Genomic DNA, 21330 nt, shown 5'->3' on the forward strand with positions numbered 1-21330 from the left:
TGAGATGGTTTGGGATGAGTTGGACCGCAGAGTGAAGGAAAAGCAGCCAACACGTGCTCAGCATATGTCGGAACTCCTTCAAGACTGTTGGAAAAGAATTCCAGGTGAAGCTGGTTGAGAGAATGCCAGAGTGTGTGCAAARCTGTCTTCAAGACAAAGGGTGGCTACTGGTTTTCGGTTACTACATGATTCCATATGTGCTGTTTCATAGTTTTGATGGCTTTACTTTTACTATTATGTAGCAAACATTAAAAATAAAGAAAAACCYTTGAATAATTAGGTGTGTCCAAACTTTTGGCTGGTACTGTGTATGCAGGTTGATGTAAAGTGACTATGCATAGATAATAAACAGTGAGTAGCAGCAGCATAAAAAAAGGTGGGGTCAATGTAAATAGTCAGGGTAGCCATTTGATTAGCTGTTCAGCAGTCTTATGGCTTGGGGGTAAAAGCTTTTAAGGAGGCTTTTGGAGCTAGACTTGGCGCTTTGGAAAATATTTTAGGGACTTCCTCTGACACCGCCTGGTATAGAGATCCAGGATGCCAGGAAGCTTGGCCCCGGTGATGTACTGGGCCGTACACACTACCCTCTGTAGCGCCTTGCAGTCGGATGCCGAGCAGTTGCCATACCAGGCGGATATGCAGCCAGTCAGGATGCTCTCGATGATGCAGCTGTAGACCTTTTTGAGGATCTGAGGACCCATGCCAAATCTTTTCAGTCTCCTGAGGGAGAAGAGGCATTGTCATGCCCTCTTCATGACGGTCTTGGTGTGTTTGGACATGATAGTTTGTTGGTGATTTGGACACCAAGAGACTTGAGGCTCTCGATCTGCTCCTCTATAGCCTCGTTGATGAGAATGTGGGTGTGTTCGGCCCTCCTTTTCCTGTAGTCCACGATCATCTTCTTTGTCTTGATCACGTTGAGGGAGAGGCTGTTGTCCTGACACTACACTGCCAGGTCTCTGACTTCCTCCCTATAGGCTGTCTCATCGTTGTCAGTGATCAGGCCTACCACCGTTGTGTCATCTGCAAACTTAATGATGGTGTTGGAGTCGTGCTTGGCCACGGAGTTGTGGGTGAACAGGATGTACAAGAGGGAACTAAGCACGTACACCTGAAAGGCACCATGTTGAGGATCAGCTTGGCAGATTTGATGTTGCCTACCCTTACCATCTGGGGGTGGCCCGTCAGGAATTTCAGGATCCAGTTGCAGAGAGAGGTCTTTTTTCCCAGTGTCCTTAACGAAGTGATGGACTTTGAGAGCACTATGGTGTTGAATGCTGAGCTGTAGTCAATGAACAGCATTCTCACATAGGTGTTCCTTTTGTACTGGTGGGAAAGGGCAGTGTGGAGTGGGTCTAGGGTTTCTGGGATGAGGGTGTTGATGTGAGCCATGACCAGCCTTTCAAAGTACTTCATGGCAACATACATAAGTGCTGTGGGTCGGTAGTCATTTAGGCAGGTTACCTTGGTGTTCTTGGACACATGGACTATGGTGGTCTGCTTGAAACATGTATGTATTAAAGAATCGGTCAGGGACAGGTTGAAAATGTCAGTGAAGACACTTGCCAGTTGATCCGTGCATGCTCGGAGTACACTTCCTGGTAATCCGTCTGGCCCTGCGGCCTTGTGAATGTTGACCTTTTTAAAGGTCTTACTCACATCAGCTACGGCGAGCATGATCACACAGTTGTCCTGAACAGCTGGTGCTCTCATGCATGCTTCAGTGTTGTTTGCCTCGAAGTGAGCATTGAAGTCATTTAGCTTATCTGGGCAGCTCGTGGCTGGGCTTCCCTTTGTAGTCCATAATAGTTTGCAAGCCTTGCCACATCTGACGAGTATTAGAGCCGGTGTAGTAGGATTAMATTTTAGTCCACTTTGCCTGTTTGATGGTTCGTCGGAGGGCATAGCAGGATTTCTTATAAGCATCCGGGTTAGAATCCCGCTCCTTGAAAGCGGCAGCTCTACCCTTTAGCTCAGTGTGGATGTTGACTGCAATCCATGCCTTCTGGTTGGGGTATGTACGTACAGTCACTGTGGGGATGGCGTAATTGATGCACATATTGATGAAGCCGGTGACTGATGTGGTATACTCCTCAATGCCATCAGATAATTCCCTGAACATAATCCAGTATGTGCTAGCAAAACAGTCCTGTAGCTTAACATCTGCAATAGCTGACCATTTATGTATTGGTACTTCTTGCTTTARTTTTTGCTTGTAAGCAGGAATCAGGAGGATAGAATTATGGTCTGATTTGCCAAATTTGCTGGCAAGGGAGAGCTTTGTATGCATCTCTGTGTGTGKAGTAAAGGTGGTCTTGAGTTTTTTTTCTTCTGTATTTACATATGACATGCTGGTAGAAATTAGGTAAAACGTTTTAAAGTTTTCCTATATTAATGTCCCCAGTCTTTTCATGTTTGCTTATGGCCTTATACAGCTTGTTGAGTGCAGTCTTAGTGCCAGCTGTCCGGGTGGCTGGTCCCAGACGATCCTGCAGGGGAAGAAGCCGGATGTGGAGGTCCTGGTATGGCGTGGTTACGTGTAGTCTGCGGTTGTGAGGMCGGTTGGACATACTGACAAATTTTCAAAMATTTTGTTGAAGACAATTTATGGTACAATTTATGGTACTTTTCAGATTTAAATGTTGTAGGGTCATCCCAAAGATCCCGGATAGCATGGACCTTTACATTTTGGCTACACTGGAAGAGAATACGCGAGGTGAGAGGTCTCTCAAATGTCACTTCCTGGTGACCTCTAGGGTCAACAAAAATCGTAAAAAAACTAATTAAACATTTAGTTAACCTTTTAGTTCACTAATTCATGACTGACATTGTACATTTGCACATGTAAAATAACACAAATAGCTAATAAGAAGCCAGAAGAACACTTGGCTGTCACCCAGAAGTGATGTCAGACTAACCTCTCACCCCTTCTCTGCAGTCAAAATGAAAGCAACTGGTTTCTGTCTGTTAATTTGTTGTGTTTTAAAAGGTTTCTAACGTGCCAATGTAAATACAATGTACTGTAGATCACATGGCAAACTGCACAGTTAATTACCATAAAGTACTTAGCGATAAATGCTTTATGAATGGGAAAATACATTAGACTTCACGTTGACTGCATATAATTCATACATAGACCCTTCATGTGTGCGTTATAGACCAGTATGACCAATTTACCCCTAATTGGTATGTGGAGGAGTGCTGTTAATGATTTCCTAAAGAATTAGGATATGACCCTCAACTACACAATTTGTTAGGTAACATTTACCCTGAGAATTCAACCCTGTGGAGATCTTCATGCACCATTGACCTCAGTGAGAAGGAGAAAGTAAGTCACAGGCTTATTTCAGGCAATGGGGGAAATGGGGCTAGAATGCTACAGTGCAGTCGGAAAGTATTCAGACCCCTTACCATTTTAAACATTTTGTTACGTTACAGCCTTATAATAACATGTATTATATAAAAAAAAAATGGTAATCAATCTACAAACAATACCCCACAATGACAAAGCAAAAACAGGTTTTTAGAAAACAGAAATACCTTATTTACATAAGTATTCAGACCTTTTGCTATGAAACACGAAATTGAGCTCAGGCGCATCCTGTTTCCATTGATCATCCTTGAGATGTTTCTACAACTTGATGGAGTCCACACTGGGGCGAAGGTTCACCTTCCAACAGGACAACAACCCTAAGCACACAGCCAAGACAACACAGGAGTGGCTTCGGGACAAGTCTCTGAATGTCCTTGAGTGGCCCAGCCAACAACGCTCCCCATCCAACCTGACAGACCTTGAGAGGATCTGCAGAGAAGAATGGGATAAACTGCCCAAATACAGATGTGACAAGCTTGTAGCGTCATACCCAAGAAGACTCAAGGCTTTAATCGCTACCAAAGGTGCTTCAACAAAGTAAAGGGTCTGAATACTTATGTAAATTATATTATTTCCGCTTTTTTTTGTTGATATAAATTTGCTAACATTTCTAAAAAACACTTTGTCATTATGGGGTATTGTGTGTAGATTGATGAAGAAAMCCCCCCCAATTACATCAATTTTAGAATAAGGCTGTAACGTAAAAACATGTTGAAAAAGTCAAGGGGTCTGAATACTTTCTGAATGCACTGTATATTTCAGTATCATTCTCTAAACGTGTTTTGGCCTTTTGCCATATTCACTAACACTGGTATGACAGAAGCACACTTTTGAGAACAGTCATAATGATGACACCGCTGTCATTGTAATGATGCATCCATTAATTATAACATGAGCACTTGTATTGCATGACATTAATGTGCTATAGATATGCTATGGATATATTTCGTTAATCTTTAATAATGCAGTTGGGACCTGTTATAACACATTTGTGAAATGCTTACAGATGTGTAATAAATGTGTTATGGATATGCTGTCAAACGAAATCGTTACCTGTTTCTCTCACATATTTTGCAATCTGTCGATATCCTTTTGCTATGTATCTCTCTCTATTGCAAATGCTTTTTTCTCCTGGTCCTTTCCTACCCCACCTGTTGAATGATTCCCTGTGCATCAGAATGCATGGCCAAAGGGCAGCAGCTCTCTCTCTCTCTCTCTCTCTCTCTCTGTTAATTGTAATAATAATAATAGATTTTATTTAAGCGCATTTCATGTCACCTTACATACAGAAGAAAATCAGTAGGATGAAAAGCAATACAATCACACATCAAAATAAGTAACTATACAAAAGTACACTAAACATAAGTACAGACTAACCAAGGAGACCACTACACACGATGACAGGTTAACCATGGAGACCACAAAACACGATGACAGGCTAACCATGGAGACCCCTAAACATGATGACAGAATAACCATGGAGACCAAAAAACATGATGACAGACTAACAATGGAGACCACTAAACATGATGACAGACTAACCAAGGAAGAGAACTGCACAGAGGATAAGCTAAGACAACAGCGAATCTGGGTAAGCCCGCGTGAAGAGGTGTGTCTTTAGTGTGGACTTGAATATGTGTATGGATTGTGAGGTTCTAACATGGAGAGGCAGGGAGATCCAGGTCAATAATGTACTGTACAGTTGACCGGGGCAGCTCTAGCAGGGCAGAAATTTTACAAACTGAAATAGCCTGAAATAGCCGAAGCTGCGAAACGGAGAGTTTAAAGCGAAGGGAGAAAAGTAATTCCAGAAAATGTAATGTTCAGGAAAGATTTGGTGAAGTGGTAAAAGAGGATGATGGCAGTGTCGGCTATGTTATGTGTGATGAATGTCAGGCGCTATACAAATTCGACAGTCACAAGACTTGGACTTCAAATCGGGACGTTCAAGGGAACTGTAGCCTTCTGTTCAGATGGGTTAAATGGAAACTGAAATCTGACTGTAGGTCTATAACCTCTCACATAGACATAATATTAACTCCTACAGAATTAAGCATTTCTTGCAGTAAAATGATACGCCAAATGTTAGCAAAATGTTGATTAGAGAACAGAAGTGGAAAAATATGTCACGGCCGTTTAAAGGAGTGGACCAAGGTGCAGCGCGATTGGATTACATCTTTTAATTCAACGAAGAACACTTAACAAACTAACAAATGAACAAACCAACAAACGAAACGTGAAGCCAACGTAGTGCTCACAGGCAACTAAACATGGACAACTACCCATAAATACAGGTGGGAAAAAGGATACCTAAGTATGGTTCTCAATCAGAGACAACGATAGACAGCTGTCCCTGATTGAGAACCACACCCGGCCCAACACATGAAATACAAAATCATTAAGAACATAGACATAGAATGCCCACCCAAATCACACCTGACCAAACCAAAATAGAGACATAAAAAGCTCTCTAAGGTCAGGGCGTGACAGTATCCCCCCCCCCAAAGGTGCGGACTCCGGCCGCAAAACCTGAACCCAAGGGGAGGTCTGGGTGGGCATTTCTCCCGGTGCGGCTCTGGGAGGGACGTAGACCCCGCTCCACCTCTGGCTCGGCCCACTTAGGTGGCGCCTCTAGAGCGGGACCCTGCCGCCGACCCGGACTGGGGACCTTGTTTTGGGCCGGACTGGGCACCCTTTGTAGCGGGCCCGGACTGGGACCCTCGTTGTGGGCGGACAGGGCACCCTTGTAGGGGCCCCGGACTGAAGGGCGCCTCTGGAAGCTCCGGACTGAAGGCGCTCTGGAAGCTCCGGACTGAAGGCGCCTCTGGAAGCTCCAGACTGAAGGGCGCCTCCGGAAGCTCCGGACTGAAGGGCGACGCTGGAGGCTCCGGACTGAAGGGCGACGCTGGAGCTCCGATGGGAGGGCGTCGCGGAGGCTCCGGAATGTGAGGCGTCGCTGGAGGCTCCGGAATGGAGGGCGTGCTGGAGGCTCCGGACTGAAGGGCGACGCTGGAGGCTCCGGACTGAAGGGTGACGCTCGGGCGTGGCGAGTGACTCGGAAGGGCTCCGGGCTGGAGGGCGTCGCTGGAGGCTCCGGAATGGAGGGCGTCGCTGGAGGCTCGGAATGGAGGGCGTCGCTAGAGGGCTCCTGAATGAGGAAGGGCGTCGCTGGAGGCTCCGGAATGGAGGCGTCGCTGGAGGCTCTCGAATGAAGGGCGTTCTGGAGGCTCCTGACTGAAGGGCGTCACTTGGAGGCGTCTCGGACGAGGGCGCGAACCGTGGACTGAAGGGCGTCGCTGGAGGCTCCGGACTGAGGGCGTCGCTGGAGGCTACGGACGAAGGATGTCGCTGGAGGCTCCGGATTGAAGGGCGTCACTGGAGGGCTCCGACTGAGGGGCGTCGCTGGAGGCTCCAGACTGGCGGCCTTCATAGGAGCCATGACTCCTCACTGGAGGCCTCCTGCCATGGATCATCACTGGAGCTTCGTGCCACTGGATACGAATCACTGGAGGCTTCGTGCCATGGATCAACACTGGAGGCTTCGTGCCATGGATCATCACTGGAGGCTTCTTGCCCTGGATCATCACTGGGAGCTTCTTACCATGGATCATCACTGGAGGCTTCTTACCATGGATCATCACTGGAGGCTTTGTGCCATGGATCATCACTGGAATAGAGAGACACACAGGAGGCCTGGCTCTGGGAGCAGGCACAGGACTCACCAGGCTGGGGAGACATGCAGGAGGGTTAGTTCTTAGCACAAGCACAGGACTCACCAGGCTAGGGAGACATGCAGGAGGCCTTGTCCTTGGCCGAGGCACCGAATACACTGGGCCGTGGAGGCGCACTGGAGGTCTCGAGCTAAGAGCCTGCACAACCCKTCCTGGCTGGATGGTGACTTTGGCCCTGCACGTGCGGGGCGCAGGCACAGGACGCACTGGGCTGTGCAGACGCACTGGAAACATAGTGCGCAGAGCCGGCGCAGGATATCCTGGGCCGTAGAGACGTACTGGAGGTCTGGAGAGCAGGGCTGGCACAATCTTTCCTGGCTCGATGCCCACTCTAGCCCGGCCGATGCGAGGAGCTGCGATGTAGCGCACCGGGCTATGAGTGCGCACTGGGGACACCGTGCGCGTCACCGCATAATTCTCTCGGTTATTCTCTTGCCACGGTAAGCACGGGGAGTTGGCTCAGGTCTCCAACCTGACTCTGCCACACTCCCCGTGTKCCCCCCCAAAAAATGTTGGGGGCTGCCTCTCGGGCTTCCTTGCCAGCCGTGTTGCCGTGTAATCCTTGGCCCCTCGCTGCCTCCTAAGGACGGCGATGTTCAAACCAAAATAGAGACATAAAACGCTCTCTACGGTCAGGGCGTGACAAGATATGATATATTTCTTTCAGCATCTTGAGAGAATGCGAACGCTCAGTTAGATATCGTCTGTAGAGGTGCTATCTTATCAGCATCATAAACGCTGATTGTATTTCAACCACTTAAAATAAGCATCCAAGCCAAACTGCAATCTTATCAGAAACATGTTGGGTCGTTTTCACAGCTTTCTATTTCCTTACAACTCTTGGACATTTTTCAGAGAAAATCTTTGACTTTTTTTAATGTTATTGCATTTTCTCCCCAGTCCCAAACATCTGCTCTGCGAAAGAAGATAACAGAGAAACTTTACTGATGTCAACTACATTGAAACATTCATTCTATTCATCTGGTGAGCAAGGGTTTATTTAGTCTTCTAGGGCAACATATAATGACAGAAGAGAAGCGGCACGTATCTAATTATAGACAAGTTGACTAACAAATAGCCTACAAAAATGTTGAAAATTAAAAGCAGAAACTAAATCAGGCAAAATAAATCCTGCACCCCCTGTCAAAAAAAAATGTCCGCCGTCTTTGACTGTACCCTACTGCACATTTTCTGTATTAGCGGGTTAGGGTTGGGTGTGGGCCTCAGATTTTCACTTCATCACATACTGTGCATTTGGAAAGTATTCAGACAACTAGACTTTTCCACATTTTGTTATGTTACAGCCGTATTCTAAATAAATTGGGTTTTCCCCTCATCCATTTACACACAATACCCCATAATGACAAAGAAAAAACAGKTTTTTTGCAAGTTTATTACCAAAAAAAAMCTGAAATATCACATTTACATAAGTATTCAGACCCTTTATTCAGTACTTTGTTGAAGCACCTTTGGCAGCGATTACAGACTTGAGTGTTCCTGCGTATGACGCTACAAGCTTGGCACACCTGTATTTGGGGAGTTTCACCCATTCTTCTCTGCAGATCCTCTCAAGTGCTGTCAGGTTGGAAGGGGAGCATCGCTGCACAGCTATTTTCAGGTCTCTCCAGAGATGTTAGATCGGGTTCAAGTTCGGGGTCTGGCTGGGCCACTCAAGGACATTCAGAGACTTGTCCCGAAGCCAGTTTTGCGTTGTCTTGGCTGTGTGCTTAGGGTTGTTTTCCTGTTGGAAGGTGAACCTTCGCCCCAGTCTGAGGTCCTGAGCATTCTGGAGCAGGTTATCATCAAGGATCTCTCTGTACATTGCTCCATTCATATTTCCCTCGATCCTGCCTAGTCTCCCAGTCCATGAAAAAGATCCCCACAGCATGACTCCATGCTTCACCGTAGGGATGGTGCCAGGTTTCTTCAAGATGTGATGCTTGGCATTCAGGCCAAAGTGTTCAATCTTTCATCAGACCAGAGAATCTTGTTTCTCGTGGTCGGAGAGTCTTTAGGTGCCTTTTGGCAAACTCCAAGCGGGCTGTCATGTGCCTTTTACTGAGGAATGGCATCCGTCTGGCCATTCTACCATAAAGGCCTGGTTGGTGGAGTGCTGCAGAGCTGGTTGTCCTTCTGTAAGGTTCTCCCATCTTCACAGAGGAACTCTGGAGGTCTGTCAGAGTGACCATCAGGTTCTTTGTAACCTAATCAAGGCCCTTCCTCACGATGGCTCAGTTTGGTCAGGCGGGCAGCTCTAGGAAGAGTCTAGGAAGTGTCTGGTTCCAAACTTCTTCCATTTAAGAATGATGGAGGCCAATGTGTTCTTGGGGATCTTTAATGCTGCAGAAATGTTTTGGTAGCCTTCCCCAGATCTGTACTTCGATACAATCTTATCTCTGAGCTCTACATACAGTTCCTTCGGACTCATGGATTGGTTTTTGCTCTGACATGCATTGTCAACTGTGAGACCTTATACTACTTTTAAAAATCGATCTTTCCAGAAACAAGTCTCTCACTGTTGCCGCTTTCTATAGACCCCCCTCTGCCCCCAGCTGTGCCCTGGACACCATATGTGAATTGATTGCCCCCCATCTATCCTCAGAGCTCGTGCTGCTAGGTGACCGCTAGGTAAACAGTGACATGCTTAACACCCCGGCCATCCTACAATCTAAGCTTGATGCCCTCAATCGCACACAAATTATTAATGAACCCACCAGGTACAACCACAAATCCGTAAATACGGGCACTCTCATAGATATCATCCTGACCAACTTGCCCTCTAAATACACCTCTGCTGTTTTCAACCAATATCTCAGCGATTACTGCCTCATTGCCTGCATCCGTAATGGGTCTGCGGTCAAACGACCAACGCTGTCAAACGCTCCCTAAAACACTTCAGCGAGCAGGCCTTTCTAATCGACCTGGCCCGGGTATCCTGGAAGAATATTGACCTCATCCCGTCAGTAGAGGATGCCTGGTTATTCTTTAAAAGTGCCTTCCTCACCGTCTTAAATAAGCATGCCCCATTCAATAAAAAAAAAAAACAGGAATAGATATAGCCCTTGGTTTTCTCCAGACCTGACTGCCCTTGACCAGCACAAACACATCCTGTGGCGTTCTGCATTAGCATCGAACAGCCCCCGTGATAGGCAGCTTTTCAGGGAAGTTAGGAACCAATATACACAGGCAGTTAGGAAAGCTAAGGCTAGCTTTTTCAAACAGAAATGTGCATCCTGTAGCACAAACTCAGAGTTCTGGGACACTGTAAAGTCCATGGAGAATAAGAGSMSCTCCTCCCAGCTGCCCACTGCACTGAGGTTGCAAAGAAAAGGCCATATCTCAGACTGGCCAATAAAAATAAAATATTAAGATGGGCAAAATAACACACACACTGGACAGAGGAACTCTGCCTAGAATGCCAGCATCCCGGAGTCCTTTTAAAATGATAAAATTGGATTAGCTAACACAACGTGCCATTGGAACACAAGAGTGATGGTTGCTGTTAATGGGCCTCTGTATGCCTATTTAGATATTCCATTAGAAATCAGCCGTTTCCAGCTACAATAGTCATTTACAACATTATTAATGACTACACTGTATTTCTGATCTATTTTATGTATTTTAATGGACAAAAAAAACAAGGACATTTCTAAGGGACCCCAAACTTTTGAACGGTAGTGTATGTAAATAGGGTATTTCTGTTTTGTATTTTTTATAAATAAAAAATGTCTAAGAACGGGTTTTYGCTTTGTCATTATGGGGCATTACAGTATGAGTAGATTTATGASGAAAAACATTTATTTAATCAATATTAAAATAAGCCTGTAACATAACAAAATGTGGAAAAAGATCAATCGGTGTTCTGAATACTTTCCGAATGCACTGTATAGTCAGGTGGTTGCAGATGTGATATTAGCAATTGCTGTCGAGTGCTGGTGAAACAAACAGCTGACCCTCACACCACACACACAACACACCACACACACAACCACACACACACCACACCACACACACACACACACACACACACACACACACACACACACACACTCCATGACCTCTACTCCCTCCTTCCTTCTTTCCATTCCTCTCTTCCCATTCTTTCTAAACCCCCCCTCCTTTCTCCTTCTCTCAGTATTGTCACTCTAGTCTAGACTGTTCACACGGTCTCCTCTTCACTATGTTTTCCGGTCTTAAATGTCTGGAACACACCATGACCGCACATTCCCCTCGATTGGTATACCACAACACCCCTGCCGGCTCGCCCGTGCCTCTAGCACTACCCCCTACTCCCCTGCCCCCTACTCCCCTCTATCTATCCACACTGAGGGGGGCAGGAGCTGGAGCATGACTTAACATTTACAGATTCATATAAACTCCCACCCAGTCATCTGAGGGACACATGTTTCTAAGAGAACATCTTAGTAGGACAAAGGTTAACAGACAGAGAGGCCAGGCTATAGAAGCTGCAGAGAGACAATGAGAGACAGAGAAAGACATGGCCATAGTAGCTACAGAGAGGCCATGAGAGACAGAGAGAGACCAGGCCACATAGTACTCTTAGCAGGGCTCTATAGTGAGACTATTTTACACGCTTATGCACCTAAAATAGATGTGTCTGAACTGAGAAAGTAAAGTTTGAGCACATGTGCGAGTTGTGATTTATAGCAAAAACAATTGCTATTAGCTATTTTCAAAGTATTTCTGCCATTTTGTTTCATTGGTGTTAGCTAATCACACAAAGAACTACGAATCCAATATAGCTATCCCACCTCAAGCAGCAACAGTTCCTGGGGGGCTTTGCTCACTGTGAGTGAAGTTCTGAAAGATTCATTTTTAGAAGCGCACAGGCATAGAAGTTGGTCAAATTTACCCGAAAGTCTACTCAAGTGTGAATTTGTCCTCTTGACTATTTACATTGTTTTGTTAACACGCAAGGTGGTTTTTCAATGTTAGTTTGAGCTTGCTCAACTGTGTAACGGCTTTCTTCCAGGGGTGAAGGAGAGGACCAAAGTGCAGCGCGGTTAGTGTTCAACATGTTTAATTTGACGACAAGTGAACACTACAAACAACAAACAAAACAACAAACCGTGAAAACCGATACAGACCTATCTGGTGCAGAACACAAACACAGAGACAGGTAACAAACACAGACACAGCGACAATCACCCACAAACAAACAGTGAGAACAACCTACCTTAATATGACTCTCAATTAGAGGAAAACGCAAAACACCTGCCTCTAATTAAGAGCCATACCAGGCAACCCAAAACCAACATAGAAACAGCAAACATAGACTGCCCACCCAAAACTCACGCCCTGACCATCACACACATACAAAACAACAGAAAACAGGTCAGGAACGTGACAAACTGCTAACAAAGAGAGATACTGGAGAATCTCATCTCTCACAGTCAGTAGTGATGTGAAGTTCGCAAATGATTTGTTATTTTTAATTACTATTCTTACTGACTAGAGTGTCATGATTCGTTTTTCTAAGTGACTCGTTTTTTTTTTTTGTACAGCAGGATCGATACATGCTCCTCTGGCTCAGCAGCTCCAGAGACGTGCTCCGACTGTCTGTCATATATACCCGCAGGAAAATAGATCATGCTGCAGGCAGCATACAGAAGAAAAAGACATGTTTAGAACTGATAATTGATCTCATGGTGCAAGAAAGAATGCAATTCATTGATTATTGAATGTTAAGATGGACACAGCTTTGTATAACCAAAACATACACAGCCTCTGCTCAATAAACTCAAACTTAAGAATGAATCATTTCATTCTGAAGTTAGTGAACTATATTTTGCTTATCACCCTCATGGCAGTCAAGCAATGCATTCCTCCAACAGTCGTTCACAATATAGTCCAGTTGCGGCCACAACTAGACCTCCTTTCAAATATATCAAGAAATAATCGTATTTCTATGCCTAGCAATCAACAAATGTGGCCTACATTGTTTAAAGCACACTTTTACACTTGTCTCAGTCACAAATGACAGCTCCAATAAGCCCCCTATAACGAACAACGTGAACGAGAGGCTTGTAGAATCATGACTCTTTAGAGTTTTCAGATCATCGTTCGCTGATAGGGAGTCCTGCGTGCTCTGGGCATTACTAACTCAAATGAACGAAATGAGTCGAAAGGTTTGTTCTTTTGGCTAAACAAGTCGAAAACTGAACGAGTCAGTAAAAAGAGTCAAACTTCCCATCACTAACAGACAGACATGCGAGTCCCACCGTTACAATGGTAACGACCCGCCCATTAAAGGGGCAGCTAAACATTTTGGTCTCCTAAGTGACTCAAATATTTAGTATATTGAGCAGTCTTCCTCAAATACTTTCATTGTGCTCCTAAATTTCTTTGTGTGCTCCTTACTTTTTCAATTTAGGAACGCGAGCTCCTTGAAAAAAAAAATCATAACGGAGCCCTGATTAGTAGGTTACTGCCATAGTGACTACAGCCCCAATCTAATCACACTCTCTCCAACCAAACCAGACTTATACTGAGCATCGAAATCAATTCACATATCCAACTGTTATACATGTCACTGCATGTACAGTATGTGTGTGTGTGTGTGTGTGTGTGTGTGTTTGTCTATATCCCTGAACATGTATATATGTGCGCGCATGTGTACAGTCGTGGCCAAAAGTTTTGAGAATGACCCAAATATTAATTTTCACAAAGTCTGCTGCCTCAGTTTGTATGATGGCAATTTGCATATGCTCCAGAATGTTATGAAGAGTGATCAGATTAATTGCAATTAATTGCAAAGTCCCTCTTTGCCATGCAAATGAACTGAATCCCCAAAAAACATATCCACTGCATTTCAGCCCTGCCACAAAAGGACCAGCTGACATCATGTCAGTGAATCTCTTGTTAACACAGGTGTGAGTGTTGATGAGGACAAGGCTGGAGATCACTATGTCATGCTGATTGTGTTCGAATAACAGACTGGAAGCTTCAAAAGGAAGGTGGTGCTTGGAATCATTGTTCTTCCTCTATCAACCATGGTTACCTGCAAGGAAACACATGCCGTCATAATTTTTTGCACAAAAAGGGCTTCACAGGCAAGGATATTGGGGATATTGGGGATATTGGGGATTGCACCTAAATCAACAATTTATCGGATCAACAAGAACTTCAATGGGAGSGGTTCAATTGTTGTGAAGAAGGCTTCTGGGCGCCCAAGAAAGTCCAGCAAGCACCAGGACCATCTCCTAAAGTTGATTAAGCTGCGGGATCGGGGCACCACCAGTACAGAGCTTGCTCAGGAATGGCAGCAGGCAGGTGTGAGTGCATCTGCACGCACAGTGARGCGAAGACTTGGAGGATGACCTGGTGTTAAGAAGGGCAGCAAAGAAGCCACTTTCCTCCAGGAAAAACATCAGGGACAGACTGATATTCTGCAAAAGATACAGGGATCGGACTGCTGAGGACTGCTGATGAATCCCCTTTCCGATTGTTTGGGGCATCCGGAAAAAAGCTTGTCCGGAGAAGACAAGCTGAGAGCTACCATCAGTCCTGTGTCATGCCAACAGTAAAGCATCCTGAGACCATTCATGTGTTGGGTTGCTTCTCAGCCAAGGGAGTGGGCTCACTCACAATTTTGCCTAAGAACACAGCCATGAATAAAGAATGGTACCAACACATCCTCCGAGAGCAACTTCTCCCAACCATCCTGGAACAGTTTGGTGATGAACAATGCCTTTTCCAGCATGATGGAGCACCTTGCCATAAGGCAAAAGTGATAACTAACTGGCTCGGGGAACAAAACATCGATATTTTGGGTCCATGGCCAGGAAACTCCCCAGACCTTAATCCCATTGAGAACTTGTGGTGAATCCTCAAGACGCGGGTGGACAAACAAAAATCCACATATTCTGACAAACTCCAAGCATTGATTATGCAAGAATGGGCTGCCATCAGTCAGGATGTGGCCCAGAAGTTAATTGACAGCATGCCAGGGCGGATTGCAGAGGTCTTGAAAAAGAAGTGTCAACACTACAAATATTGACTCTTTACATCAACTTCATGTAATTTTCAATAAAAGCCTTTGACACTCATGAAATGCTTGTAATTATACTTCAGTATTCCATAGTAACATTTGACAAAAATATCTAAAGACACTGAGGCAGCAGACTTTGTGAAAATTAATATTTGTGTATAATATTTGTGTAATTCTCAAAACTTTTGGCCATGACTCTATGTGCGTGTGCGTGTGGTGGGTTCCAATGGTCTCTGAGCCACGGTGATGTTAAAGGGGATTATAATATGACTCATTCCATTTCTCAGAATCGACAGAGACCACTTCTCAGACCTTCTGCCCCTGGGAAGTGGGATGATAGGGGTATTTACTGGGTTGGATGGTGTGTGTGTGTGTGTGTGTGTGTGGACCACCCCCCTCCCTCCGTCCAGTAGGCTGTTGCATCATATCCTCTCCGTATGGATAATACATTATGTAATAATATGTATTGTCATTAAATGTAATGTATTTACAATTGATATGAAGCATATTGTATGCCCAACACAGACCCAGCATTCTGCAAATATCGGATGCATTTTCTACTCCCTCTATTCTCCGTCGGTGTATAGACCATGGGTGGCCGACGTCTGTCTCGCCACAGACTTTAAGAACAACACCAGTGGTAGTCTCTGTGTTTTCTCTAGTGAGACCTCCCATCGCCCTCACCAAAATACTTGATTTCTTCGCTCTCCACCAGATGCATGCCAGCCACACTCCTCCTCCACCACATCTAGTGTCACACACAGGCTCAGACCACACTCACATCCTCTCTCTCAAACACACACTCACTTAAAGGGGCATTTCTAGAATGTTCTACCTAATATTCCTCATCTCAGCACCACCCCAACATCAACATACTGTATGCGAGAAATGGTTTCTATGTTTTGTAGTAAAAAAAGATGGAGGAAGATAAGTGTTCCCAATGACATCATCAAACAATTAGTARACAATTAGTAGGCAACRCCTACTCATAATTAATTAAAATCACGATGCATACCGATGATGTCATTGGAAACAAATCTTCCTGTATCTTTTTACTAGGAAACATAGAATAGCGCCATTTTCACAAATTATGTTGATGTTGGGGTGGTGCTGAAGACGATAGATATCAAGTTGACATTTTTGAAAATGTTCTTTAACAAATGAATTTGCTGTTCCTACACTCTAAAAAAATGCTGGGTTGTTTGGTTGACCCAACTGCTGGGTTGCAGGCGTTGGGTCATTAGCTGTTGGGTTGTTTTCTATAAAAACCTTTGGGTTATTGGTGCTGGATTATTGAGATATGACCCAATGGGTCAGATCAAAAGACTGGAGGCGTTTAGTTGGGGCGTGGCCTTCAGATAGTTCTTTTTAGCCACCCATGAGCGTAAATGTCATTCCTGTTAAGCTGTTCTGCTGTATAGTCATCACATATTAAGATCAAATGTGTATAACCCCGCTGCTAAGGCAACCCAGCATTACAGTAAAAAAAACWAWAAAAMATTARCTGATGGTTAAATCACCCATGTTTGGGTAATCCCAATTTGTTGGGTTATTCACTCAACCCAACTGGCTGGGTCAAAATAACTAAGCGTGTGTTCTGGCCAATATTTACTCAGTGCTAGGTTACCAAATAATAAGATGTTTTTAAACCCAGAATTGGTAAGAGTGTAGTGAGTCAGCAGAGTGCAGTTGTCGCTGTAATACCTGGTTATTGTTTATGCTGATAATGCTATTGATGTTTCTGTTTCTGTCAAGGTACTGTCAAAGAATACATTGGGGGGCCTGGTGAGGTTTCTTTTTGAAGCCTGTATAGTGTGTGTATAGTGTGTGTATAGGTGTGTGTGTGTGTGTGTGTGTGGTGTGTGTGTGTGTGTTGTTGTGTGTGGTGTGTGTGTGTGTGTGTGTGTGTGTGTGTGTGTGTGTGTGTGTGTGTGTGTGTGTGGTGTGTGTGTGTGTGTGTGTGTGTGTGTATAATCCTAAAGCAGAGCGAGACTCACTTGTTTTTTCTTGTAGAAGCCTTTTTTGTCACAGTTGGGGATGCGGACGCCTCTGGGGATGAGCACATTGGTGATTTTCAGACTGTTCAGAATGCTCTCCATCTCTCTCCTGCATGGGCCCTGCATACACAGCACACAACACCTCAATAGAACTGTACTAACACCGTACTAACACCGTACTAACACTGTAATAACACTGTACTAACACTGTACTAACACCATACTAACACCATACTAACACCATACTAACACCATACTAACACCATACTAACACCGTACTAACACTGTAATAACACTGTACTAACACCGTACTAACACTGTAATAACACTGTACTAACAGCACATAACACCTCTATAAAGCCTTACTAACACTGTACTAAAAGCACATAACACCTCTATAAAACTGTATTAACACTGTGCTAACACTGTAGCAACACAGTACTAACACAGTACTAACACAGTACTAACACTGTACTAATGCAGTACTAACACTGTACTAACGCAGTACTAACACTGTACTAACGCAGTACGAACACAGTACGCACATGAGTGTGTGTCAGTAAACAGATGAGGGGAGGGGGTGGATCTGTGTGTGTCAGTAAACAGGTGGGTCTCTGTACGGTATGTGAGAAATAGGGGTGGTAGGTATTAGTTAAATATCTATATCCATGGTGCTAGACGGAGTCATTACTTACATATTCGGTCTCCCTCTTGTCCTCCAGAGAAAACCTGGGAATGTTGGCTTTGACTCCCTCAGATCCTGACTCCATCTTGTAGCTCTGGCTCTTCTTATTCTGCTCCTTCTTGATCACATCCAGCTTGGTGTGCAGCGGCGGTTTGGCCTCTATCGTCATTCGATGTTTGCCGCCTCCGCCTTCAACAACAACCACACCCACCGCCATGGTTGTCATCACGGTGACATTGGTACGCCACTCTTCCCCCGCCACCACCTGCTCCCTGCCTGCGTTCTCTGTCAAAACAACAGGAAATTATGTCATAGTTTCAAAATTAAGTCCAAAAAGCTTGAGGGATAATGTGTGTTGTTAGATTGTCATAGAGTATGACCATTGTACTGGTAAGGAGACGGAACACCATTATATTAGCCTGAGGATAAGTTTTACTGAGATTATGGTGATTTCGGATGCTATCAGAGTTTTCACATATACAGTTGAAGTCGGAAGTTTACATACACTTAGGTTGGAATCATTAAAACTAGTTTTTCAACCACTCCACACATTTCTTGTTAACAAACTATAGTTTTAGAAAGTTGGTTATTTCATATAATTTTTTTAATTTCACCTTTATTTAACTAGGCAAGTCAGTTAAGAACAMATTCTTATTTTCAATGATGGCCTAGGAACAGTGGGGTAACTGCCTTTTTCAGGAGTAGAACAACAGATTTTTACCTTGTCAGCTCAGGGGTTTGAACTTGCAACCTTTCGGTTATTAGTTCAACGCTCTAACCACTAGGTTACCTGCCACCTCGGCTGCGTGGTCCCATGGTGTTTATACTTGCGTACTATTGTTTGTGCAGATGAACGTGCTACCTTCAGGATTTTGGAAATTGCTCCCAAGGGTGATCCAGACTTGTGGAGGTCTTGGCTGATTTCTTCAGATTTTACCATGATGTCAAGCAAAGAGGCACTCAAATGATGTCAATTAGACTATCAGAAGCTTCTAAAGCCATGACATCATTTTCTGGAATTTCCCAAGCTGTTTAAAGGCACAGTCAACTTAGTGTATGTAAACTTCTGACCCACTGTAATTGTGATACAGTGAATTATAAGTGAAATAATCTGTCTGTAAACAATTGTTGGAAAAATGACTTGTGTCATGCACAAAGTAGATGTCCTAACCAGACCACTGCACCTGTACATAGCTCATCTGTAAATAGCCCATCCAATCTACCTCATCCCCATACTGTATTTGCCATTCCTCCTGACAGAGCTGGTCTGAGTCAGGTGTTTAGGCCTCCTTGCTCACACAACCCGTTTTCAGTTCTGCCTACAAATTTTCTATAGGATTGAGGTCAGGGCTTTTGTGATGGCCACTCCAATACCTCTACTTTGGTGTCCTTAAGCCATTTTGCCACACACTTTGGAAATATGCTTGGGGTCATTGTCCATTTGGAAGACCCATTTGCGACCAAGCTTTAACTTCATGACTGATGTCTTGAGATGTTGCTTCAATATATCCACGTAATTTTTCCTCCTCATGATGCCATCTATTTTGTGAAGTGCACCAGTCCCTCCTGCAGCAAAGCACCCCCACAACATGATGCTGCCACCCCCGTGCTTCACGGTTCGGATGGTGTTCTTTCGGCTTGCAATCCTCCCTCTTTTTCCTCCACATAACGATGGTCATTATGGCGGTTTTGGAGCAGTGGCTTCTTCCTTGCTGAGCGGCCTTTCTGGTTATGTCAATATAGGACTTGTTTTACTGTGGATATAGATACTTCTGTAGCTATTTCTTCCAGCATCTTCACAAGGTCCTTTTCTTTGTTCTGGGATTGATTTGCACTTTTCGCACCAACATTTATTCATCTCTAGGAGACAGAACACGTCTAGCTCCTGAGCAATATTTTATTTTATTTCACCTTAATTTAACCAGGTAGGCTAGTTGAGAACAAATTCTCATTTTCAACTGTGACCTGGCCAAGATAAAGCAAAGCAGTTCGACACATACAACAACACAGAGTTACACATGGAATAAACAAGCATACAATCAATAATACAGTAGAAAAACTATATACAGCATGTGCAAATGAGGAAGATAAGAAAGGTAAGGCAATAAATAGGCCATGGTGGCGAAGTAATTACAATATAGCAATTAAACACTGGAATGGTAGGGTGTGGAGAAGATGAATGTGCAAGTAGAGATACTGGGGTACAAAGGAGCAAGATAAAAAATAAATACAGTATGGGGATGAGGTAGATTGGATGGGCTATTTACAGATGAGCTTATGTACAGGTGCAGTGGTCTGGTTAGGACATCTACTTTGTGCATGACACAAGTCATTTTTCCAACAATTGTTTACAGACAGATTATTTCACTTATAATTCACTGTATCACAATTACAGTGGGTCAGAAGTTTACATACACTAAGTTGACTGTGCCTTTAAACAGCTTGGGAAATTCCAGAAAATGATGTCATGGCTTTAGAAGCTTCTGATAGTCTAATTGACATCATTTGAGTGCCTCTTTGCTTGACATCATGGTAAAATCTGAAGAAATCAGCCAAGACCTCCACAAGTCTGGATCACCCTTGGGAGCAATTTCCAAAATCCTGAAGGTAGCACGTTCATCTGCACAAACAATAGTACGCAAGTATAACACCATGGGACCACGCAGCCGAGGTGGCAGGTAACCTAGTGGTTAGAGCGTTGAACTAATAACCGAAAGGTTGCAAGTTCAAACCCCTGAGCTGACAAGGTAAAAATCTGTTGTTCTACTCCTGAAAAGGCAGTTACCCCACTGTTCCTAGCCATCATTGAAAATAAGAATTTGTTCTTAACTGATTGCCTAGTTAAATAAAGGTGAAATTAAAAAAATTATATGAAATACACAACTTTCTAAAACTATAGTTTGTTAACAAGAAATGTGTGGAGTGGTTGAAAAACTAGTTTTAATGATTCCAACCTAAGTGTATGTAAACTTCCGACTTCAACTGTATATGAAAACTCTGATAGCATCCGAAATCACCTAATCTCAGTAAAACTTATCCTCAGGCTAATATAATGGTGTTCCGTCTCTTACAGTACAATGGTCATACCTATGACAATCTACAACACACATTATCCCTCAGCTTTTTGGACTTAATTTTGAAACTATGACATAATTTCCTGTTGTTTTGACGAGAACGCAGGCAGGGAGCAGGTTGGTGGCGGGGGAAGAGTGGCGTACCAATGTCACCGTGATGACAACCATGGCGGTGGGTGTGGTTGTTGTTGAAGGCGGAGGCGGCAAACATCGAATGACGATAGAGGCCAAACCGCCGCTGCCACACCAAGCTGGATGTGATCAAGAAGGAGCAGAATAAGAAGAGCCAGAGCTACAAGATGGAGTCAGGATCTGAGGGAGTCAAAGCCAACATTCCCAGGTTTTCTCTGGAGGACAAGAGGGAGACCGAATATGTAAGTAATGACTCCGGTCTAGCACCATGGATATAGATATTTAAACTAATACCTACCCCCCTATTTCTCACATACCGTACGAGAG

At 44.2% G+C, this 21330-nt stretch overlaps 1 protein-coding gene across 1 annotated transcript in view; it reads right to left on the reverse strand.

The window, feature by feature from the left end:
• Positions 1 to 21330, reverse strand: part of LOC111971187 (insulin-like growth factor-binding protein 3) — a 65542-nt gene that overhangs the window by 14114 nt on the left and 30098 nt on the right. Inside the window, exons 2-3 of the mRNA XM_023997978.2 lie at positions 17808 to 18082; positions 17113 to 17232 (exon numbers count right to left, since the gene is read on the reverse strand). Of these exons, the coding sequence (XP_023853746.2) occupies positions 17113 to 17232; positions 17808 to 18082 (395 nt within the window). The remainder of the gene's footprint in view (positions 1 to 17112; positions 17233 to 17807; positions 18083 to 21330) is intronic.

The sequence above is a fragment of the Salvelinus sp. IW2-2015 genome, linkage group LG13 (assembly GCF_002910315.2).
Source record: "Salvelinus sp. IW2-2015 linkage group LG13, ASM291031v2, whole genome shotgun sequence".
Taxonomy (NCBI): domain Eukaryota; kingdom Metazoa; phylum Chordata; class Actinopteri; order Salmoniformes; family Salmonidae; genus Salvelinus; species Salvelinus sp. IW2-2015.